Here is a 25804-nt window from a genome sequence, read left to right as displayed (position 1 = left end):
ATCTGAATTGGGGACCATTATCAGATTTGCAGGTGATTGGCAAACCATGATGGCTGAAGATTGACTCTAAACTATCAATAACCTTCTCTGTTGTTGTGGAGGTCATGATGTCGTATTCATAGTAGCGATTATAATAATCAACTACCACAAGAATGGAGTGGTTGGATGGCAAGGGTCCCAGTAAGTCTATAGCTACATCCTGCCAGGGGTCCTCCGGTAATGGTGTTGGTCTCAACAGTTCAGGTGGGTCGGGTCTGGCTACTATCTGACAGCCGTGGCACGCTTTACAGTGTTTTTCAGCTGCCTTGTCCATGCCAGGCCACCAAACCTTGGGTCTGAGATGTTGCTTTGTTCCAACTATTCCCAAGTGTCCTTCATGTGCTAACACCAGGGCTCGTGCGTGTAACACTGTGGGTAGCACGATGCATGTTCCCCGAAGAACTAGGTACCCCACTACGCACAGCTCATTTGCAATTGCCTTCCGTACCTCAATCAGCTCTGGGTTGGTAGCAGAGGCTTCCTCCACCTCTCTAGTAGTGAGTGCTTTTGGTGTCGCACTCACAGCTACAAATCTCACGTATTCATCTGAGCCATGAGCATGTCCCTCCTGTTTTGCTGTCTCCCCCAGCAATCGTGACAGTGGGTCTGCAATGTTTTGCTTGCCTGGAATGTGTCTCACCTTAAAATTGTACGGCTGTAATCTAAGTACCCATCTCTCTATACGGGCACAGGGTTTAGAGTGTGGGCCGTATATCACTTGTAATGGCTTATTGTCAGTTACCAAGTTAAATTTTTGGCCATACACATATGGATGCAGCCTCTCACAAGCCCATACAAAAGCTAAGGCCTCTCTCTCTGTTTGAGAGTATTTCCTCTCACAGTCTGTTAAACTACGACTTACATAGCATATTGGCACCTCTTGTCCCTGTTGGTCCTGAACTAGTACTGTGCCTAAATCTACAGGACTGGCATCTGCTATCACCTTGGTTGGTGCGTCCTTATCAAAATATGCTGAAGTGCCGGTTCTGGCCAACTCTTCCTTGAGTGCACTGAATGACTGTCTCTGTTGTGATCCAAATTTAAATGGTGTGTCTTTTCTCGTCAGGCGTCGCAGTGGCTCTGATAGCGTTGCAAACTGCAGGATGAATCTGCTACTGTACCCAACGAGTCCCAAGAAACTCCTCACCTCTGTAGCATTCTCTGGTTCCCGAGCTTCTGCCACCGCTCGCACTCTCTCTGCTGTTGGTCCAATGCCCTTTTCAGACAACAGGATTCCCATGAAAATCAATCAGTCCATGTTGAATTGGCACTTCTCTGAGTTTAGTGTCAGTCCACTTTCCATTAGTCTGGTCATGACAGCGTGCAGGCGTCTGTCATGCGTTTCCTGGTTGTGTGCATGCACGATAATGTCGTCTGAGATGTTTTCAACACCCTCTATTCCAGCTAAGGCATTAGCTATCTCGTGCTGATATTGCTCACTAGCTGAAGATACACCGAATATCAGCCTCTTGTACCTGTATACTCCATTATGTACTGCAAACGTTGTGATTTCTCGTGACTCAGGGGTCAGTTCTAGCTGGTGATAACTCCATTTCAGGTCTAGATTACTAAACACCGTCGAGCCGTTCATACCTTGGAGTATCTCATCAACGGTGGGGATTGGATATCGTTCCCTCACTATTGCCTGGTTTGCGCGTCTCATGTCTAGGCATAACCATACATCCTTATCCGCTTTTGTTACAATAACTGTAATGTATATACCATTAAGGGGGGAACTACTTTTTACAGCTCATGTATACTGGAATACTGGCAGTGACCACACCTGTATATAGCACTGAGTAGTAATCTGTATAGTTCAGTTCCAGAGTGAGCCACGTTGAGTAAACACCTGTTGTACCGTTCTCCTGCAGTCTTGTGTCTTACTACTGACGGACACAACATTGGCGACAAGACAAATTCGATCCTACCTGCAACTCTGCATCACCTCCCAGGGATTCATTCCTGGAGACCAGTAGATTGGAGGTCAAGGCCAGAGACACAGGCGTCGACCACGGGCAACCGCCCAGTCATCCAGCAGAGACTCGAGAATTGCGGGGGAGGCTGTTGAGAGCCAGGCTTGGCTTTCCAGTCGCAGGGGTCCAGTGAAACGGGCTGGCAAAAGGTAGTGCGCAGACTCTTCCTGGACAGCGGCGGGCTAGAGCCTGACCGAGCGGCACAGCAAAGGGCCGAGCAGCGTCGACGGGGGAGAGAGAGAGAGGGCAGAGCGCACAGGGCGCAGCCGGTGTTCAGGGGCCGAGCAGCATTGAGGAGAGGGAGAGAGATGCGCAGAATCCCGTGAGGCGCCGCCATTGCCACGAGGACCGCCGAGAGCGGCGTTGGCAGCAGCGCAGGAGAAGCGCGCGAAACCTACAGGGCGCCGCCATTGCCACGAGGACCGCCGAGAGCGGCGTTGGCAGCAGCGGGGGAGGAAGGAAAGCGCAGGAGACGCCATTTTAAACCACACCCAGGGATGCCAAAGAGTGGCAGTATCACCGCATTTGACAATGAAGTCGAAGATTGGACTACATATGTCGAATGAATAGAGGTATACTGCAAGGCAAATGAGGTGTCAGATGACAAGAAAGCACCGGTATTGTTAAATTTAATGGGTGCAAAGACGTATGGCTTATTACGAAATCTAGTGACCCCAGCGAAGCCAGTGGAAAAGAGTTTTGGAGACATAGTGACGATACTACAGGAACATTTAAACCCCACACCGCGGCTGATAGCAGAAAGATTTAAGTTTCACAAACGGAACTAGCATCAGGATGAAAACAATGCTGAATATTTAACAGAACTGCGCAAACTATCGAAACACTGCCAGTTTGGAATGGGACTGGCAGATACCTTAAGGGACAAGTTTGTGTGTGGGCTTCAAAGTGAAGGAACCCAGAAACGGCTTTTATCTGAAAAGGACCTTACGCTGGACAAGGCTTTCAGCATTGCGGTATCATATGAAGCAGCAGCACGGGGCGCTGCAGAGATACAACAGAGACCGCAAGAATATGGCACAAATGAAATGTCATACAGAACAGAGAAGTGCTATCGCTGCAGCAGAACAACACACGACCACAATGATTGCTGGTCCAAAGACAAAGTGTGCAGACAGTGTGGAAAAGTAGGACACATAGCATGAGTCTGCAGGTCGGGAAAGAAAACCAGCAATAAGAAATCTCCAAAAGAAAAGTACAAGAAGGTACATAAGGTGATGGAGAATAGTGCAGACGAACAAAAGAGTGATACCGACTCCGAAAGCAGGGAGCTGAGTTGTCTGAAACTACATAATGTGATCAAAACAGAGGATCACCGAACCATTTGGGTCAATCTCAAGATAGCAGGAGTCCAGGTAAAAATGGAATTGGACACAGGATCAGCCCTAACAGTCATAAACCGACGGGACTATGAGCGGCTATTCTCACACATACCATTGAGAGACACAAAAGTTATTTTGAAGACGTACACAGGGCAAAAAGTCTACCCCAAAGGAAAAATAAGGGTGACCGTTATATATAACGGTAAGGAAACACCAAAACTAGACCTGTATGTATTGCAAGATGGAGGACCATCATTACTGGGACGTGAATGGATCCAGAAAATACAGCTGGATTGGCATTCCATACAAGCACTGACTGTGGCTGCCAAAAAGGATGACGACGTCACACCTGGGCGACTGTCAAAGATCCTAACCGACGCGCTTAAAGTGTTCCAGCAAGGACTCGGAACACTAAAAGGCATGACAGCAACAATTAAAATCGAAGAAAACGCAAGCCCAAAATTTTTAAAGGCCAGACCGGTACCTTATGCGATCCGTCCAGCTGTCAAAGCAGAGCTGGAGAGTTTGGAACATTCAGGAGTACTGTCCAAGATAGACTGGAGCGAGTGGGCTACACCCATCATCCCTGTGATGAAAAAGTCGTTGAGCAGCACGCCTGGGGAACCAAGGAAGGTTCGCATCTGTGGGGACTTTAAGGTAACAGTGAACCCAATCCTTCACACCGTACAATATCCACTTCCGCGGATTGAAGATATTTTCGCCTCGCTATCTAGAGGGAACCGCTTCACTAAGATTGATCTGGCCCAGCGTATCTGCAAATGGAGGTAGAAGAAGCATCAAAAAAATACCTCATAATCAACACCCATAAAGGTCTCTACCAATACAACCGGCTGGTATTCGGGGTAGCATCAGCTCCGGCTATTTGGCAAAGGGCAATGGAACAAGTCCTGCAAGGGATCCCAGGGACCCACTGTTATTTGGATGACATCCTGGTCACGGGCGAAAATGACAGTGATCACCTTGCCAACCTGGAACAGGTGCTCACTAGATTGCAGGAATATGGGCTCCGAGCTAACCGCCCCAAATGCGAGTTTTTTAAAAAACAGATCTCGTATTGTGGCCACATTATCGATAAAGAGGGGTTACATAAGTCCCCAGAAAAGATTGAGGCAGTAGTCAAGGCTCCAGCACCGGAAAACGTGTCACAACTGAGGACGTTCCTCGGGCTGGTAAACTACTACCATAAGTTCTTGCCAAATTTGTCTACAATACTACACGCACTGAAAACCCTACTGGAGTGCCATGGAAGTGGAGTGACGAATGTAAACGAGCTTTCCAGAAGAGCAAAACACTAATCACATCGAAAGAGGTATTGGCCCATTTCAACCCAGCACTACCAATTCGGGTGGCATGTGATGCGTCACCCTACGGCATTGGAGCGGTGCTGTCGCACAAATTCTCGGATGGCTCAGAGAGGCCAATAGACTTTGCGTCACGATCACTAACCTCAGCTGAGCGTAACTACGCCCAGATTGACAGGGAGGCCCTCAGCCTAGTGTGGGGAGTGAAAAAGTTCAATCACTATCTGCACGGGCAGAAATTCACCTTGCTGACTGACCACCAGCCTCTTGTCTCCATTTTAAATCTGAAGAAGGGCGTTCCGGTGATGACTGCACAACGACTACAAAGATGGTCACTCTTTCTAGGGGCGCACCACTATGAGATTGAATATAAGGGCACGAAACTGCATGGAAATGATGATGGGCTATCACGCCTGCCACTGCCTACTGCGGAGGAAGCACCAGCAGTGGATCCTGTCGAAATACTTCATTCGAATATAGTTGAATACCTACCGGTAACTAACGCTCGTATAGAAAAGGAGACCCGAAATGACCCGACACTGTCTTGGGTATATGATTTGACGGTGAAGGGATGGCCAGCACATGGCGACTCACTGTTGTCAGCATTCTCGACAAGAAGAGAACAGCTGTCAGTGTGCCGGGGGACCTTGATGTGTGGATCCCGAGTGGTAATTCCACCCAAGCTAAGGGATAGAGTGCTCAATGTGCTTCATGAGGGTCATCGGGGAGGGGTAAAAATGAAAAGCCTTGCCAGGGCTTATGTGTGGTGGCCGGGAATCGATAAACAAATTGAGGACCTGACCAAGAGCTGCTCAGGATGCCCGAAAGTCCAAAATGCACCACCACATGCCCCTCTACACCCATGGGAGTGGCCCGCATCTCCATGGCAACGGGTGCATATTGATTTTGCTGGTCCATTCATGGACTCAATGTTTTTAATATCCGTGGATGCGCACTCGAAATGGCCTGAGGTCATCAAAATGTCCTCCACCACCACGGAGAAAACTATTGCAGTCCTATGGACCATTTTTGCCAGGAATGGCTTGCCAGAACAGATTTGCTCCGATAACGGACCACAGTTTGTGTCCAAAGAGTTCCGGAGGTTTATGAAGAAGAATGGGGTAAGGCATTACACATCCGCCCCGTATCATCCAGCCACAAATGGATTGGCCGAGAGGTTCGTACAAACCTTTAAGAAGGCAATAAAGGCTATGTACAATGACAACATTCCGCTGCAGCACAAGGTGGACAATTTCCTGTTCGCCTACCGGAATGCGACACATGCAGACACCAACCAGGCCCCAGCCATGATGTTCTTTAACCGAAGGTTAAGATCGCGCCTGGATTTGCTCAGACCAAACGTACGAAGAGATTTTGAGAGTGAGCAATTCCAGCACATCCATGAGAAGCCAACAAGAAGCTTCAATGTAGGGCAACCAGTCTTGGCCCGTGACTACCGAACAGAAAAATGGCAGCCAGGAACGATATGCACACGGCAGGGCCCACTAATGTACACAGTGGACGTTGGGGAGAACATCGTGAGACGCCATGCTGACCAGATCCTAAAGTCACAGGAACAAGTCAACCCCATGCCTCGCCCATACGTACCTGGTGATGAACCCGACGTACAGGTCGCATCTACCCCAGAAACAGTAGCATCGGAAGCTGATGACCCAACCGACGACAGGGTGCCAGAATCGCCTCCGCACCAAGAGCGAGACACTCGGGAAAGGCGCTATCCAGAAAGGATCAGGAAGCCTCCCCAAAGACTGAATATATAAATGGACTATTTTCAGCTAACGTTGTATGTTAAAAGTGTTAATTGTAATTAGTTTGATATTTAATTGTTAAATGAGTGTTATGGTACTGTTAATCTAAAAGGTGAGGAATTGTAATGTATATACCTTTAAGGGGGAACTACTTTTTACAGCTCATGTATACTGTAGTACCGGCAGTGACCACACCTGTATATAGCACTGAGTAGAATTCTGTACAGCCCAGTTCCAGAGTGAGCCACGTTGAGTAAGCACCTGTTGTACCGTTCTCCTGCAGTCTTGTGTCTTACAACTGATGGGCACAACAATAACCACAGGATTTACCCATGGGGTGGGACCAGTTACAGGTTTGATAATGTCCATGTCCCTCAATTGTTTTATTTTGGCCTCTACAGCCCCCCTTAAGTTGAATGGTATACGCCTGAGTGGCTGGGCCACAGGCTTCACTTGTGGGTCGATATACAAACTAACCTGTTTTGTGTTCAGCCTTCCTACTCCCTGGAACACCTTTGGATACCGCTGCTCTAGTAGCTGTCTTACATCTACCACAGCTGAGACATCTGCGCCTATTTTTAAAACTCCCAGTTTCATGGCTGTCTCCCTTCCTAGCAACGGCTCTCCATGGCCTTTAACCACAATGAGCTCCGCCTGCTCAGTTATCTTACCTATTGTAATCCCACATGTGAATATACCTTTAACTGACAGTGGTCTTAGGGACATGTGAATGACACTTAATGTGTTCTGACTTTAATCCTTCCCATGTATTCTCATCTATCACATTACTAGTTGCACCCGAATCAATTAACATTCTCAGGTTTACTCCCCCCACACAAAAGGTAAGTCTCTCTGTGTTGTATCTGTGTATTAATGGAGACACGGCATGCAGGAGTTGGTTTAACAGATGTTTACTGAACAAAGTCTGGAGGTGAACTAAAAGATACAAGACACTATACAGGCTTATATACCAGAGTGGTCACTGCCGGTATTACAGTACATAGGGGCTCTTAAAGGTACATACACTACAATTCCTGCCCTTTTAGATAATTAGTACATAACATTTTAAGTAATCATTAATTAACATGTTTACAAGAACAATAATCTACACATTTGCTGCAGTTAATCAATTATAAGTCAGTCTCTCTGGAGGCTTCCTGACTTGGTCCGGATAACGCCTCGGTGGTGTAGTAGTTTTCGGTGGTGTAGTAGGTTCTTTTGGCAAGGTCGATTCGGCTTGAATGCCAGTGTCGGGTTCATCTGGTTCCAGTATCACCGGATCGGAGGTAGATACTATGGGTATCTCTGCTTCATCATTAGGCGTATAGAGTTGTGGTGTAGGTTGTCCCTTTTCGGATGACTCTATGATCTGGTCAGCATGGCACCTTATTATGCTTTCTCCAATGTCCACGGTATACATCAGAGGTCCTAGTCGTGTGCAAATAGTTCCAGGCTGCCATTTCTCGGTACGGTAGTCCCGGGCCAAAACTTGTTGACCTATCTGGAAGGTTCTAGTTGGTCTTTCATTCATGCCTTGAAATTGTCGGTTCTCTACGTCCCTTCTGATGTTTGGCTTGATCAAATCCAGCCGGCATCTTTGTCTTCTATTGAAAAACATCATGGCGGGAGTTTGGTTTGTAACCACATGTGTTGCATTCCTGTACGCAAACAAGAAGTTATCTACCTTATGTTGTAGATTTATGTCTTCATTACCCATGGCCTTTATGGCTTTCTTGAAGGTCTGGACAAACCTTTCAGCTAATCCATTGGTGGCGGGATGGTATGGGGCGGACGTGTAGTGCTTAACCCCATTGTTTTTTAAGAACTTCCTGAATTCTTCGGACACAAATTGCGGTCCATTATCAGAACAGATCTGTTCAGGCAGCCCATTCCTGGCAAATATGGTCCTTAATACTGTGATGGTTTTTTCCGTGGTGGTGGAGGACATCTTTATTACCTCCGGCCACTTGGAGTGTGCATCAACCGCGATTAAGAACATTGAGTCCATAAATGGACCAGCAAAGTCGATATGTACCCTTTGCCATGGAGATGAGGGCCACTCCCATGGATGCAGAGGGGCTTGTGGTAGGGTGTTTTGGACCTTCTGGCATCCTAGACAGCTCTTGGTCATTTCTTCGATGTCTCCATCGATACCTGGCCACCACACAAACGCTCTGGCTAGGTTCTTCATTTTCACTCCACCCAGATGCCCCTCGTGAAGCTTCTTTAGCACTTTATCCTGGAGTTTGGGTGGAATCACCACTCTGGATCCACACATCAAGGCTCCTCGGCACACTGACAGCTGTTCTCTTCTTTGCGAGAATGCTGGCAACAGTGGTTCGCCATGTGCTGGCCATCCCTTCACCGTTAAATCATAGACTCATGAGAGAGTCAGGTCATTTCTCGTTTCCTTTTCAATGGTAGAATTTGTTACTGGTAGACATTCCACTATGGTTGAGTGGAACATCTCCACTGGGTCCACTGTAGGTGCCTCTTCTACCGTTGGCAACGGTAGGTGCGATAAACCATCAGCATTCCCATGCTGTTTTGATCCTTTGTATTCTATGTCATGTTGGTGTGCCCCTAGGAAAAGGGACCACCTCTGTAGCCTTTGCGCTGTCATAATGGGAACGCCCTTTATGGGTTGAATATGGAGACGAGGATTTGATCGTCAGTCAACAAGGTAAATTTTTGTCCGTGTAGGTAATGGTTGAATTTCTTCACTCCCCACACCAGGCTGAGTGCTTCCCTGTCGATCTGGGCATAGTTACGCTCAGCTGAGTTCAATAAGCGTGATGCAAAAGCTATCGGCCGCTCCGAGCCATCAGGGAATCTATGCGATAATACCGCACCTATGCCGTAAGGGGATGCATCGCACGCCAGTCTGATTGGCAGTGATGGGTTGTAATGAGCCAACACTTCCTTGGACATGATCAAGCCTTTGCATTTATGGAAGGCACGTTTACAGTTTTCGCTCCATTTCCAAATTACTCCCGTTTGTAGCAGTGCATTAAGAGGGTGCAGAACAGTTGACAAGTTCGGTAAAAATTTATGATAGTAATTTATCAATCCCAGGAACGACCTTAATTGTGAGACATTTTCAGGTGCTGGGGCTTTTATGACTGCTTCAAATTTTTCAGGTGACTTATGCAACCCTTTTTCGTTAATTATATGGCCACAATATGATATTTGTTTCTGGAAAAATTCGCACTTGGGGCGATTTGCTCGTCAGCCCCGTTCTCTCAGTCTAGTGAGCACCTGCTCCAAATTGGCAAGGTGCTCGTTGTCGTTTTCTCCTGTTACAAGGATGTCGTCTAGGTAGCATTGAGTCCCCGGAATCCCTTGGAGGACTTGCTCCATAGCTCTTTGCCAGATAGCTGGAGCTGATGCTACTCCGAAAACCAGTCGATTGTACTGGTACAGGCCTTTGTATGTGTTTATCGTGAGATACTTTTTAGAGGCCTCTTCAACCTCCATCTGTAGATATGTCTGTGCCAAGTCAATTTTGGTGAAACGTTTCCCTCCGGATAGTGAGGCGAAAATATCTTCTATCCTCGGAAGAGGATACTGTACCGTGTGAAGGACCGGGTTTACAGTCACCTTGAAGTCCCCACAGATGCGAATTTTTCTCTGTTCTTCAGATTTATCATTATTCAACATTTTCTTCATGACCGGGACGATGGGTGTTGCCCACTCGCTCCAATCTACCTTGGATAACACGCCTGCCTTTTCCAAATTCTCCAGCTCTGCCTCGACTGCTGGACGAATTGCATATGGCACCGGCCTTGCCTTAAAAAACTTGGGAATTGCTGCATCTTCCACTTTTATTGAGGCGGTGATGCCTTTCAAGGTTCCTAGTTCCTATTGAAACACTTCTTTGGCGTTGGCCAAGATGTCTTTTAATCGTTCAGGTATGACGTCATCATCATTTTTTTTCTTACTGGTCACCGTCAGTGCCTGAATGGAGTGCCAGTCTAAACATATCTTCTTGGTCCATTCACGTCCCAACAGCGGTGGACCACCATCTTGCAGAACGTATAAATACAACTTCTGTATTTCCTTGCCGTTGTATACAACAGGCACCTTTATTTTCCCTCTGGGGTATACTTTCTGCCCCGTATATGTCTTCAAGATAATGGATGTGTCTTTCAAAGGTATATGCGGAAATAGCTGCTCGTAATCTCATCGACTTATGATGGTCAGAGCTGATCCTGTATCTAGCTCCATTTTAACTGGGGACCCCGCTATCGTGAGGGTAACCCAAATGGTCTGATAATCTTCTTTGGCAATTACATTATGTAATTTCAGACAGCTTAGTCTCTTGTTTCCGGAGTCGCTATCGCTCTTCTGGTCTTCGGAGCTACTGTCCATCATCATTTGTACCTTTCTGTACTTTTCCTTATTGATATTTTTTTCTGTCAGTGGATTTTTTGTTTCCAGGTTGGCATACACGTGCAATGTGTCCCATCTTTCTGCATTGCCTGCATGCTTTGTCCTTGAACCAGTCTGCCGCAGCGATAACATCTCTCGAAACCCCGTGTCATTTCATGGGTGCCGAAGTCCTGTGGCTTTTGCTGTATCTCTGCAGCTCCTCTTGCTGCTGCTTCGGATGATACAGCCACACTGAAAGCCTTGTCCAGTGTCAAATCTTTCTCAGAAAGTAGCCTTTTCTGTGTTCCTTCACTTAGGAGACCGCAGACGAATTTGTCTCGTAGAGAATCTGCCAGTCCTGCCCCGAATTGGCAGTGCTTTGACAGCTTTCTTAATTCGGTGAGGTAATCAGCGTTACTTTCATTCTTGTGCTGATTCCTCCTGAAGAATTTGAATCGTTCCGCTATCAGCAGTGGTGTTGGGTTTCAGTGCTCCTGTAGGGTATCAACAATCTCCTTAAAATTCTTGTCCATCGGTTTGGCTGGGGTGATTAAGTTTCGTAACAGCCCGTATGTCCTTGTGCCCATCAGATTTAGAAGTACCGATGCCTTTTTATCATCCTCTACTTCATTCGCTGTGCAATATACCTCCACCCTTTCCACATATGTGGTCCAATCCGCTATATTACTATCGAAAGCAGTAATATTGCCAGTCTTAGGCATCCTGAAAATGAAAAATGGCGCCCCCCGCGCTTTCCTTTCTTCCCTGCTGAGAAAAAATGGCGCCTCCCGCGCTTTCCCGCCGTTTGCCGCTGCTGACAACGCTGTTCTCTGCAGTTTTTATTTACACAGATATTTTTAATAGTTGGAGACTCGTTCCCGCCGGACTCTCTGGGATTTTTCCCTCCCTCTGCTTGGTCCGAACGCCGACCTGCTTTGCAGCGCTGGACATCTCCCGAGTGCTCCACCCTCCGTCTCTGTTTGCCTCTGCCTTCCGACTCGCTGCTCGGCCCCGCTGCAGAGCCACCCGATCGAGCCCCAGCTCGCCGCCCAGGAAGGATTAGTGCAGTACCTGCCACCAGCCCGGCTAGCTGGTGAAACCACAGTTTTTTTTTTTCTTCGACCTTCGTCTGAGGAATCGATGTCCTTGAGGTGCTGCCGAATTGCAGGTAAGTCCATTTCCAATTCGTCGCCACTGTTGTATCCGTGTATTAATGGAGACACGGAATGCAGGAGTTGGTTTAACAGGTGTTTACTGAACAAAGTCTGGAGGTGAACTAAAAGATACAAGACACTATACAGGCTTATATACCCGAGTGGTCACTACCGGTATTACAGTACACAGGGGCTCTTAAAGGTACATACACTACACTCTGTCACGTTATTTCCAGTAACAGCAAATGCAAAGTCATTTTATTCCTCTACATTGTGCACACTGTTTTGCTTTGTACCCTTTGTGTGGCATACTTTGGAGAAATGATCCTTCCCTTGCACTTATGGCACGTTTGTCCACATGCTGGGCATTTCGGATCTCTGCCCATGTGGTCTGTGTACCCACATTTGTAACATTTCCTTTCGTTCCTATCGCCATTTCCCTTTGGTTTCTCTGTCGAGCTTTTCGCATAATACCCTCTTTTCTGTGTAACATGATGAACAGTATCTGTCTCCGCCTTCTCTGTACATGACATGGCTGACATCTGCTCCTCGACATTTTCACATTGTGAAGCCAATTGTACCGTGCAGGCGAGCGTTAGACCTTGCCCTTCCTCTAGCAATTTCCTCCGCACATAGGCTGACGTGCACCTACTCAGGATAGTGTCTCTTATTTGATTATCCGCAACCCCCCCAAAAGCACAGTTTTTAGCAGCCTGCCGCAAGCGAGTAGCAAATTGTTCCACAGTCTCACCTGTCTTCTGGGACAACTTATGAAAAGTCTGTCTAGCAAATGCTGCGTTGACCTGGGGCACGAAGTAGTGGTTCAAAGCACTAACTGCCGCCGTGTAGTCTGCTGGCTCTCCTGTGTCCGGTAGAGTCGAAAAGATATCTTGGACATCTGGTCCTGCTAGGTGTAGAAGTAGAGCTCTTCTCCTCTGCTTTGTGGCACCTGTAGAGGTATCGTCGATAATGAGTCCTTTGCCATTGGCATAAAGCTCAAAAGACGTTAACCACCTCGTCCATCTGGGACCCAATGTGGCTGGCTCAGCGAAGAATGCAAAATTTTGAATGCCGGTCTTCTCCATCCTAGCTAACTAAAACTTGGGCAACTACCTATCTAAAATGACTCCATTCATTATCCTCGTCGCCAATGTTGTATCTATATGCTTTAATGCGTTCAATCAAGCATGTAGATACGTCGAATTAAATCAGAGTCAGGCAGACAGGCTTATAACTGCGATGTTCACTTTATTGCGTAAAATGGCCAACTGCCGTTTTCCCAGGTAATTCCCATAATGCAATGCACATTACATTACCGTATTGACTGGTGTCAAACTCGCAATCAATACACGACAGACCCAGTACTGGGTCCTTTGGAACCCCACTGGAAACAGCCTTCCAGTCACAAAAGCACCCTTTGACCATTACCCTTTGTTTCCTGCCTCTGAGCCAATTTTGGATCCAACTTGCCACTTTGCCTTGGATCCCATGGGCTTCTACTTTCATGACCAGTCTGCCATGCGGAACCTTATCTAAAGCCTTGCTAAAATCCATATAGACTACATTAAAAGCACTACCCTCATCGAATATATTTAACTCCTCACATTTATTCCACAGGTTTCTTTGCCTTCTCATCATCCAGGCAGATCTCATTTAACTTAACAACAACAAAAACAACTTGAATTTATATAATGCCTTTAATGTAGTAAAACAAGTCGCTTCACAGGAGTGTTATCAAACAAAATCTGACACCGAGCCACATAAGGAGATATTAGGGCATTTGTACAAAGCTTGGTCAAAGAGGTAGGTGTAGTGATCAATAGCATGTCATTCTATAGTGGACACTAGGTGGAGCCGTAGAGCTGTATATAGCTGTATGTATAAGACTACACTACCTAGCTATATATTATATTAAGACTACATTACCCATGAGGCTAGGCTACCCACAAGGCAGCAGTCAAGATGGAAGCCTCTACAAGATGCTGTACAAGTCCACATGTGCTCAATAAAAGCAGCTAGCAAAAGCTAGCTGTGTTCATAATAAGAATGTCTATTTATTAATGAACATAACATGGTACCAGGGTGGTGAAGATCTGCTGAAAATTGTGAAAAGCGACATGGAGAATTTGAAGACACCAGAGCGTTTGAAACTCACAGGAAAAATCGACTACAATTGGCAGACTTTTAAACAGCAATTCGAACTCTACATTGCAGCCATCGGATTCGGTACGAAATCAGATGCAAGGAAGATAGCGTTGCTGTTTACGGTTGCAGGCCCACAGGCGATAGAGGTATTTAATACATTTGTATTTAATCCAGCGGAGAACAGAGTCAAATTAGACGATTTGCTACAGAAATTTGATGCACATTGTTCTCCCAAAAAGAATGAGACGTATGAAAGATACATCTTCCGTTCTCGGACACAGCAACAAAATGAGACTTTTGATAGCTTTATAACTGATCTGAAACTGAAAGCACAGACATGTAATTTCTCAGCGCTCAAAGCATCCATGATTCGTGACCAGATTGTGTTTGGTATTCATGATAAAATAGTCAGGGAACGTCTGTTGAGAGAAACCAAACTAAATTTGGAAAATGCGGTGAAAATATGCCAAGCCAGTGAGCTAGCTCAAAAGCACGCGCAGACTTTCAGTGAAATCAATAATGAAAAGCAATCGGAGGGTGAAATTTTTAATTGTAAACGCTGTGGTTACAAACACCAGTTAAGACAATGCCCAGCGTTTGGAAAAATGTGCACAAAGTGTAATGGAAAGAATCACTTTGCCAAACAATGCTTTTCAAAAGTACAAACTAAGAAAGGGCAACGAGTTAATGTAATTGAGGACACTGATTTAAGTGAGACATTTTTTGTAGGAATGGTGTCATGTGACAGTATCAAAAAGGATACAGAAAATGTGCAGCCCTCAGAAATGGACAATGCTGAACATAAAGTTAATGCAGTAAAAGAGGACAAATGGATGATCCCACTGCAGGTAAATGGAGCATTAGTTACCTTGAAACTAGACACTGGGGCAAAAGCAAACTTAATCAGTATGAGTGACATTAACAATATGAAAGAAAAGCCCAAAATACAGAAAAAGTCAGTACTACTGAAGGACTATAATGGACAGAAAATAGATAGCTTAGGTGTATGCAGACTTAAAGTGACAGTCAAAGACAAAGTGCTTCATCTCATGTTTTCTGTTGTGGCTGAAAGGCTTGATTCACTACTGGGTGACAAAGCTTGTGAGGACTTAGAACTGGTCAAAAGAGTCTACCGTATAAACTGTGCCATAAGCAGACCAGATGACTCGGTGGATTCTGTAGTGAATAATTTCCAGGATGTGTTCAAAGGATTTGGAGTTCTACCATTCACTTACAAGATCCAGCTAAAGCAGAATGCTCAGCCAGTGGTACATGCTCCATGAAGAGTTCCAGCACCCCTGCATGACCGGCTCAAGAATGAACTGGACAGAATGACCACACTAGGTGTCATCAGGAAAGTCAAAGAGCCAACAGACTGGGTTAACTCCATGGTATGTGTAAAGAAAAAGAACAATGATCTAAGAATATGCATGGATCCAAAGGACTTAAATGCAAACATAAAACGTGAACACTACCAGATTCCCAAGCGAGAAGAAATCACCAGTGAAATGTCAGGTGCCAGATACTTTACAAAGCTCGATGCATCACAAGGATTTTGGCAACTAAAACTAGATGAAGAGAGCACCAAATACTGTACCTTCAACACACCATTTGGCAGGTATTGTTTCCTCAGAATGCCTTTCGGGATAATATCTGCATCTGAAATCTTTCATAGAGTGATGGAACACATAATTGAAGGTCTGGAAGGAGTTCGGGTCTATGTTGATGACATCATCATCTGGGGCTCCACACTGAAAGAACACAATGAGAGACTGACTAAAGTGCTACAGAGCATACGCCGGAATGGACTGAAGCTCAACAAAGCCAAGTGTCAGTTTGGCGTCCAGGAAGTCACTTTCCTAGGAGATAATCTATCTGGTAAAGGAATAGAGCCAGATATGGAAAAAGTAAACGCCATACTCAAAATGCCCCGATCCACTGACAAAAAAGGAGTGCTACGCATCATGGGGATGATAAACTTCATTGGAAAGTTCATTCCTAACTTGTCAGCCAAGACAGCCTGTCTGCGAGACCTGCTACATAAAACAAATGAGTTCGCATGGACAGAAAGACATGAACAAGAGTGGATAAACCTCAAAACAGTGCTGACAACCACACCTGTACTCATCTTCTTTGACCCAACCAAAAGAATCAAAGTGTCAACGGATGCATCAAAAGATGGCCTAGGTGCGGTCTTGCTACAAGCAGAGGGTGAAGATTGGAAGCCTGTTGCCTATGCCTCCAGGTCTATGACTGATACTGAGTGTCGATACGCCCAGATTGAAAAGGAATGTCTAGGCTTGGTAGTTGGACTAGAAAAGTTTCATGGCTACATATATGGACTTCCCACCTTCACAGTTGAGACAGACCACAGCCCTCTGGTTGCCATCATAAAAAAAAACCTGAATGAGATGTCTCCAAGGATTCAACGACTCATGATGAAGCTGCAAAGATATGACTTTGAACTGATCTACACACCAGGCAAATACATAGCGTTAGCAGATGCACTATCCCGAGCACCCACAATGAGTCATGGGAGCTCTACTGAAAAAGACGTGGATGTTCATGTGAGTATGGTCACTGCTGCGCTGCCCATGTCAGACACAAAATCAAAGCAAATAGCAGAAGAAACAGTAAAAGATACAGTATTACAAACAGTAATAGAGAACATTCATCTTGGTTGGCCAAATGGTTCCTGTCCAAAATATTTTCACATAAGGTCAGAATTGAGTGTTGCAAGTGGACTATTACTAAAACAGAACAGAATAGTCATTCCACAGGCTCTATGTCAAGACATGCTCAAAAGGATTCATGAGGGACACCTCGGAATTGAAAAATGCAAAAGGAGAGCAAGAGACACTGTTTATTGGCCTGGCATAAATAAGGACATTGAGAACATGATAGGCAAATGTGAGACATGTCAGAAACACCAAAACAAACAAGCAAAGAAACCAATGATAGTAGCTGACATACCAACAGCAGCATGGCAAAAGGTTGGTATGGACCTTTTTCATTTAAATGGTAAAGACTATCTAATAGTGATTGACTACTATTCTAACTATCCTGAGATGGCACTGCTCTCAAGCACCACAGCAAGCAGTGTCATAATGCATGTGAAATCCATCTTCACCAGACATGGAATTCCCAGGATTGCCGTTAGCGACAATGGTCCATGCTTCAACTGTAAGGAGTGGCAACAGTTTGCAGCACACTATGACTTTCAGCACATCACATCCAGTCCTTTGTATGCTCAGTCAAATGGTAAGGCAGAGAAAGTTGTTCAAGCTCTCAAGCAGCTACTGAAGAAAGCAACAGAAAGCAAGTCTGATCCTTATCTCGCCCTGCTGAGCTACCGAGCCTCACCTTTAGACTGTGGTTCTTCACCTGCTGAACTACTAATGGGTCGCAAGTTGTGCACCACGCTACCCTGCTGTGCAAAAGAACAGCAAAGTGAGGAACTGAGACAGAGACTTCAACTGTTAAAGCTGAAACAGAAATCATACTATGACAAGTCATCCAAAACTCTAAAACCATTGACAAAGGATGATGTTGTCAGGATTGAGGATCCAGATGCATGGAACAGGAAAGCTACAGTTCTTAAGGAAGTAGGACCAAGGTCATACACTGTGAGAACTGAGGAAGGACAGATTCTCAGGAGGAACCGCCGTTCCCTCCTAAAAACACAAGAGACTTTTCAAGACCAGATTGATGACAATGCCGCAACTGCATCTTGTCATTCACCGCCAGAACAATCTCATGAAGACACATCAGACTTACCCATGTTGAGAAGATCCACACATGAAGTAAAAGAGCCTGATAGACTTAATCTTTGAGTACAATGTAAAGCTTTGAAAATGTGTTGACTATTTTGAAAATGTTTATGTTTATAGAGCACTAACAAAAGTGTTACTGATATTATCTTTATTGTTTTCTTGAAAGTTGATTGATATTGATTTTGTTGAACCTCAATGAAAGGGGGATGTAGTGATCAATAGCATGTCATTCTATAGTGGACACTAGGTGGAGCCGTAGAGCTGTATATAGCTGTATGTATAAGACTACACTACCCAGCTATATATTATATTAAGACTACATTACCCATGAGGCTAGGCTACCCACAAGGCAGCAGTCAAGATGGAAGCCTCTACAAGATGCTGTACAAGTCCACATGTGCTCAATAAAAGTAGCTAGCAAAAGCTAGCTGTGTTCATAATAAGAATGTCTATTTATTAATGAACATAACAGTAGGGTTCCAAAAGTGTCTTAAAGGAGGAAAGAGAGGTAGAGAGGCGGAGAGGTTTAGGGAGGGAATTCCAGAGCTTAGGGCCTAGGCAGCTGAAGGAATGGCCGCCAATGGTGGAGCAATTAAAAGGGTAATCAAAATAGTTCAAGAGAAATGCATTCCACTAAAATAGTGAAGCGATTAAAATCAGAGGTGCTCAAGAGGCCAGAATTGGAGGAGCGCAGATATCTCTGAGGATTGTAGGGATGGACGAGATTACAGAAATAGGGAAGGATGAGGCCATGGAGGGATCAGGACTGCCAAAAGGAAACAGACACTACGGATAGAGGATCATTTCCACAACAACTCGGACCCCCGGCGCATGTGGCAAGGCATCCAGTCCATCACTGACTACAAGGGCAAAAATACCAGCCCCCCGGTAAGCGATGCCTCCCTTCCGAAGCTTAACAACTTCTACGCTCGCTTCGACAGGGACAACAGGGAGCCGGCTACCAAAGCCTTGCCACACCCGGAAAACCAGGTGCTCACTCTGTCGACCTCCGACGTAAGGGGTGTTCTACGCGGAGTGAACACATGAAAGGCTGCTGGACCAGATAGCATCCTTGGACGGGTACTCAAGGAATGTGCTGATATGCTGGCTGATGTCTTCACCGCCATCTTCAATCTGTCATTGGCCCAGGCAGTAGTCCCTACATGCTTCAAGACCGCTACCATTATCCCTGTGCCAAAACAAACGGCTGTGACGTGCCTAAACGACTATCGACCTGTCGCACTCACACCCATCATAATGAAGTGTTTCGAGAGACTGGTCCTGGCTCACATCAAAGCCAGTGTTCCCGCCTCTCTTGACCAACACCAGTTTGCCTATCGTGCAAACAGATCAACGGAGGATGCAATCACAACTGCTCTACACTCGGCACTGAATCACTTAGATGGTAAAGAGACCTACATCAGAATGCTGTTCATAGACTACAGCTCAGCATTCAACACTATCGTCCCCAACAAGCTGGCCACCAAACTCCAAACTCTTGGCCTGAACACTTCCCTCTGCAACTGGACCCTGCACTTCCTAACAAACAGACCCCAGTCTGTCAAATTAGGTAACCACACCTCCCCCCCCTGACCCTGAACACAGGGACCCCACAAGGATGTGTGCTGAGCCCCCTCCTCTACTCCCTCTTCACCCACGACTGTGTGGCTGTTCATGGTTCCAACACCATCATCACGTTTGCGGATGATACCACGGTAGTAGGCCAGATCACCAACAACGATGAGTCAGCCTACAGGGAGGAGGTCCAGCATCTCGTGAAGTGGTGCGCCGATAACAACCTGGCCCTTAACATCAAGAAAACCAAAGAAATCATTGTGGACTTCAGGAAGTCTAAAGGCGGAAGTCACACCCCCATCCACATCAATGGGGCTGTGGTGGAAAGGGTGGACAGCTTTAAGTTCCTCAGAGTCCACATCACGGAAGACCTCTCCTGGTCCCTCAATACCTCCTCTCTGGTGAAGAAGGCCCAGCAGCGCCTATATTTCCTAAGGAGGCTGAAGGGATGTAACCTGTCACCCCTGATCCTCTCTAACTTTTACCGCTGCACAATAGAGAGCATCCTGACAAACTGTATCACAGTATGGTATGGCAGCTGTAGCTACTATGACTGGAAAGCCCTGCAGCGGGTAGTCAAAACTGCCCAACGCATTACCGGCACCCGGCTACCGACCATAGAGCACATATACCAGAAACACTGTTTACGGAGGTCACGGTCCATCATCAAAGACCCTACCCACCCCAGCCACAGTCTGTTCGCCCTCCTGCCATCTGGGAGATGCTACAGATGCATTCGCACCCGTACGACCAGATTTAGGAACAGCTTCTTTCCCAGGGCTGTCATCCTACTGAACTCCACAAATAAACTCTAAAGCCTGCACATCTGCCAATGCACTTTATTATGGTTATGTTTATGTTAATGTATTACAAGCCAAATGTATGTTGAATGTTTAAATGTCTTAATCTAAATGTACACTCTCGGGAGCCGTAAGCCTACATTTCATTGTACTGCACTTGTGCACTAACAATGACAATAAAAGTTGATTTGATTTGATTTGATTTGATTTGAAAACAAGGATGAGAATTTTAAAATCGAGGCGTTGCTTAACCAGGAGCCAATGTAGGTCAGCGAGCACAGGGATGATGGGTAAACGGGATTTGGTACGTGTTAGGACACGGGCAGCCGTGTTTTAATGACCTCACGTTTATGGAGGGTAGAACATGGGAGGCTAGCCAGGAGTGCGTTGGAATAGTGAAGTCTCGAGGTAACAAAGGCTCACATTAAGATTTCAGCAGCAGCTGAGCTGAGGCAGGGTGGAGTCGGGCAATTTTTCGAATGTGGAAACTGACAGTCTTAGTGATGGGACGGATATGTGGTCAGAAGCTCAACTTGGGATCAAAAATGAAACCAAGGTTGCGAACAGTCTGGCTCAGCCTCAGACAGATGCCAGGGAGAGGGATGGAGTCAATGGCTAGGGAATGGAGTTTGTGGTGCAACCGAAAACAATGGCTTCAGTCTTCTCAATATTTAGTTGGAGGAAATTTCTGCTCATCCAATATTGGATGTCGGACAAGCAGTCTGACAATTTAGAGACAGTGGACGGGTTGAGAGAGGTGGTGGTGAGGTAAGCTGGGAGTCATCAGCATACATGTGGAAACTGATGCTGTTTTTTGGATGATGTCGCCGAGTGGAAAGCATATAGATGAGAAATAGGAGGAGGCCCAGGATAGATCCTTGGGGGACACCAGAGGTGACGGTGCAGGAGCAGGAAGAGAAGCCATTGCAGGGGATTCTCTGGCTACAACTGGATAGATAAGAATGGAAGCAGGAGAGTGCAGACCAAACTAGCTGGACGACGGTGGAGAGAATTTGGAGGAGGATGGTGTGGTCCCACAGTGTCAAAGGCTGCAAACAGGTTGAAGAGCGATAGTTTACTTTTGTCACAGTCACAAAGGATGTCATTTGTGAATTTGAGAAGATCTATTTAGGTACTATGGCAAGGCAGAAACTTGATTGGAGGGATACAAACATGGAGTTTCCAGGAAAGATGGGCACAGATTTAGGAGGCGACAGCACATTCAAGGACTTTGGAGAGGAAAGGGAGGTTGGAGACAGGGCAAGGACGGAGGGGTCACGGATTTTTTTTGAGGAGTGTGGTATGATGGAGGATTTGAAGGAGAGCTGCAAAGCACCTGAGGAGACAGAACTGTTAACAATATCAGCTAACATGGGAGCCAGGAAGAGAAGTTTGGTGGTCAGCAGTTCAGTGGGAATAGGGTTGGGCAGGCAGGCGGTGGGTCTCAAGGACAAATGAGTTTGGAGAGGTCATGAGTTGAGATAGCAGAGAAACTAGAGAAAGATGCAAGTTCAAGGCTAGGGCAGGGGAACCTTAGAGGATGTTTGGCCAGGTGAAATAGGGGAAGGAAGGGAAGCTACAGAGGCAGCTGATTGGATGGTCTCAATCTTCGTGACAAAGAAGAAAACTTGCTGTTGGAGGGGAGGGTGGAGGAGACGGGGGTGAGTGTAGTGTATGTACCTTGAAGAGAGAACTACTTTTACAGCTCCTGTATACTGTAGTACCGGCAGTGACCACACCTGTATATAAGCCTTGAGCATGCCTCTGTACTGTCAGTCTTGAGACTACCCTACTCCAGTAAACACCTGTTGATTGTTAAGTTACAGCCTCTGTGTAGTTATTGGAAAACATCATACTTTAAGAATCACGGATCCAACAGTGAGGGGTTTAAGAAGATGTTTTGCAGTAGAGAAAAGAAGCTGTGGGAAATCTTTGCATTCCAGAATGATCCTGGAATAGTGAGCAAATATGAAAGACAAGAGCAGGACCCAATTGTGTTTTATGTGGTCCAGCCAGATCTGGCGGTGAATGGCTGAACCAGTTGTCTGCGATATCCGTTCAAGTCTGCGTCCCTTGGACTTAATGGAGTGGAGATGAGGGCCATACTGGGGGAAAGGCCAGGGAGAGAGAGAGAGTACTGGTTTTAATGGGGACTAGGGCATCAAAGGTGGAAGAGAGGTTGTGGTTGAGCAGATTGATAGCTTAGAAATATCTTGGTGACTGGAGGGAGGGCATCAAAGGATGGACAGCTAGGATTTTCAAAGTGCAGTTGTAAGTGAATTGGGAGAGAGTTTTTCCCAGGGCAGACACAGATGGAAGTAGGGTTGGGAGGGGGAAGGGATATGTGGGTGGAGCACGATACAAGGAAGAGGTCGGAGATGGCCTTGTTCACATATGAACGGACTCTGGTGGGAGATGCGGAGAGGAGCGATGATAGCTCATCCACTGGCAGAGTCCACAGGGTCAGCACTGGGAGGGGTGATTGGACGGGAAGATGATTGGCAAGATTAGCCTCCAGAGGGTATGCTGGGCTGGAAGAGAGTAGGATTGTGTACTTGGGGTTGCTGCTCGTAAGGAGGCAGTGATGAGTGCCTCGATGGGCCTTTTGAAGAATGCCAAGAGAGGCACAGAGGGAAGCATATCTAAGAGGGAATCAAGCCTGGGACGGCAGCAGGAGGGTAGGAGGGTCAAGGAGTGCTGAAGAGTTGGGGCAGGGACTTGGGAGGGCAGAGTACCCGAGAGGGGAGAAATGAAAGGAGGCATGATGACAGGAGAGAGGGGTTTAGGAGGGGTAACAAGAAAAGAATTTAAAAAAGGGGAGAAATATTGGAAATAGATGTGATGGACTCCGCTCCGGAGCGGCAGCCAAAACGCACATGAAGGACACAGGGAAAACTCAAGTTACACAGGCCTGGTTACATACTCAAATAAAACCATGCTCCTAATCTGCTCACTCACTTAGCCAGCCCTGCCCAGCCTTCCAGAGCATTGGAAATTCACCCAAAGTTCTGTATCAGCGACTGAAACCCTTAGAATGAGGGGCACATTTCAGGTGTTTGGGGAATTGCTGCTGTTCTTTCACTCAGGAGAAAGATCTTCAGATCTCACTCAGGCCTGCAGTGCTCATTAACTATGGATCTCACTCTCCCCAAAGAGTCACTGTTAACATCACCTGTGAGATAAACCAGCCCACTTCACAAATGATTCATAAATTCTAGTTTAATTGTTGCAGAAATCTGTACTTTGTCACCAGGGTTTTAACTCTATTGATCGCCAATCGTTTTACCTTTCCTGAAGATTTGATTCCTTTCGATAACGCTGCCCCAACTATCAGCCAGACCAGAAGCAGACAGAGGGCTAAATGCCAGACTACCTCCCCAGTCTCATCCATTGAAGTTGTACGGCGTAAAACCACTTTACTAAAGGAAATGACAACAGAAAACATCTTATATAATGTTACAGATCATTACACACAATCACTATTAGATACAATGGGGGGAATATTAAACCTATAGAACAGGTGGGTTGGGGATTTGGGGTTGTGTGGGAAGTTAAAGCGTTAAAACGTTAGATTGGGAGAAGGGGAAGTGCAATGAGACCTGGGTGTCCTTGTGCACCAGTCGCTGAAGGTAAGCATGCAGGTGCAGCAGGCGGTTAAGAAGGCAAATGGTATGTTGGCCTTCGTAGCGAGAGGGTTTGAGTACAGGAAAAACAATGTCTTGCTGCAGTTGTACAGGGCCTTGGTGAGACCACATCTTGAGTATTGTGTGCAGTTTTGTTCGCCTTATCTGAGGAAGGATGATCTTGCCATGGAAGGAGTGCAGCGAAGATTCACCAGGCTGATACCTGGGATGGCAGGAATGACGTATGAGTAGAGATTGGGTCGACTGGGCTTATATTCGCTGGAGTAGGAAGAATGAGAGGGGATCTCATTGAAACTTATAAAATTCTAACAGGACTAGACAGACTAGATGCAGGAAGGATGTTCCCAATGGTCGGGGAGTCCAGAACCAGGGGACGCAGTCTAAGGCTAAGGGGTAAGCCATTTAGGACAGAGATGAGGAGGAATTTCTTCACCCAGAGAGTGGTGAACCTGTGGAATTCTCTACCAAAGAAGGCAGTAGAGGCCAATTCATTAAATATATTCAAGAAGGAGTTGGATATATTTCTTAAGGCTAAAGGGATCAAGGGATATGGAGAGAAGGCAGGAACAGGGTACTGAATTTGGATGATCAGCCATGATCTCATTGAATGGTGGAGCAGGCTCGAGGAGCCGAGTGGCCTACTCCTGCTCCTATCTTCTATGTTTCTATGTTTCTATGGTAAAAATCTGAATCTTGACCAGAACCTGCCTCCAACTCGTCCACTTCCAGTTTTAACAGAGATGTGACGGCGGCAGGCAGCCAACCCACTCTCAGGGGACAGGTCGACCATTTTAATATTGTATTGAGGCTTGCATGCCTCAGAATTAACCTCCATTTTACATCTAACTGGTCGGAACTCATGAAACTCAGCAGCTAAAGTAAGGTGAATACTGCTGGATCCAGGAGGTAAAGTGCCTTTACGCATAGCTCCTGGATCCAGCGTTCCGACCCAACCCACCCCCCGCCATCAGAGAGCGCCCGATGAGGACTCCGCCCCCCCAACCCACCCCCCGCCATCGGAGAGCCCCCGATGAGGACTCCGCCCCCCCAAACCACCCCCGCCATCAGAGAGCGCCCGATGAGGACTCCGCCCCCCCAACCCACCCCCCGCCATCGGAGAGCCCCCGATGAGGACTCCGCCCCCCCAACCCACCCCCGCCATCGGAGAGCCCCCGATGAGGACTCCGCCCCCCCAAACCACCCCCGCCATCAGAGAGCGCCCGATGAGGACTCTGCCCCCCCAACCCACCCCCCGCCATCGGAGAGCCCCCGATGAGGACTCCGCCCCCCCAACCCACCCCCCGCCATCAGAGAGCGCCCGATGAGGACTCTGCCCCCCCAACCCACCCCCCGCCATCGGAGAGCCCCCGATGAGGACTCCGCCTCCCCAACCCACCCCCCACCATCGGAGAGCCCCCGATGAGGACTCCGCCCCCCCAACCCACCTCCCACCATCGGAGAGCCCCCGATGAGGACTCCGCCCCCCCAACCCACCTCCCACCATCGGAGAGCCCCCGATGAGGACACCGCCTCCCCAACCCACCCCCCACCATCGGAGAGCCCCCGATGAGGACTCCGCCCCCCCAACCCACCTCCCACCATCGGAGAGCCCCCGATGAGGACTCCGCCTCCCCAACCCACCCCCCACCATCGGAGACCCCCCGATGAGGACTACACCCCCACAACCCACCCCCGCCATCGGAGACCCCCCGATGAGGACTACACCCCCCCAAACCACCCCCGCCATCAGTGGCCCCCAATGAGGACTCCACCCCCCCAAACCACCCCCCGCCATCGGAGACCCCCCAATGAGGACTCCACCCCCCCAAACCACCCCTGCCGCCGGAGACCCCCCAATGAGGACTCCACCCCCCCAAACAACCCCCGCCATCAGAGACC

General features: G+C 47.1%; 1 protein-coding gene across 1 annotated transcript in view; it reads right to left on the bottom strand.

Annotated features, from left to right (window-relative positions):
- Positions 1-25804, bottom strand: part of LOC147124918 (sodium- and chloride-dependent neutral and basic amino acid transporter B(0+)-like) — a 216766-nt gene that overhangs the window by 50381 nt on the left and 140581 nt on the right. Inside the window, exon 4 of the mRNA XM_085988275.1 lies at positions 23548-23680. Coding sequence (XP_085844401.1) covers positions 23548-23680 — 133 coding nt within the window. The remainder of the gene's footprint in view (positions 1-23547; positions 23681-25804) is intronic.

The sequence above is a fragment of the Somniosus microcephalus genome, chromosome 1, assembly GCF_052327205.1.
Source record: "Somniosus microcephalus isolate GS21.2 chromosome 1, FLI_Smic_1.0, whole genome shotgun sequence".
NCBI classification, from domain to species: domain Eukaryota; kingdom Metazoa; phylum Chordata; class Chondrichthyes; order Squaliformes; family Somniosidae; genus Somniosus; species Somniosus microcephalus.
Note: the sequence above shows the minus strand (reverse complement) of the source record. Positions and strands in the feature narration are given on the sequence as shown.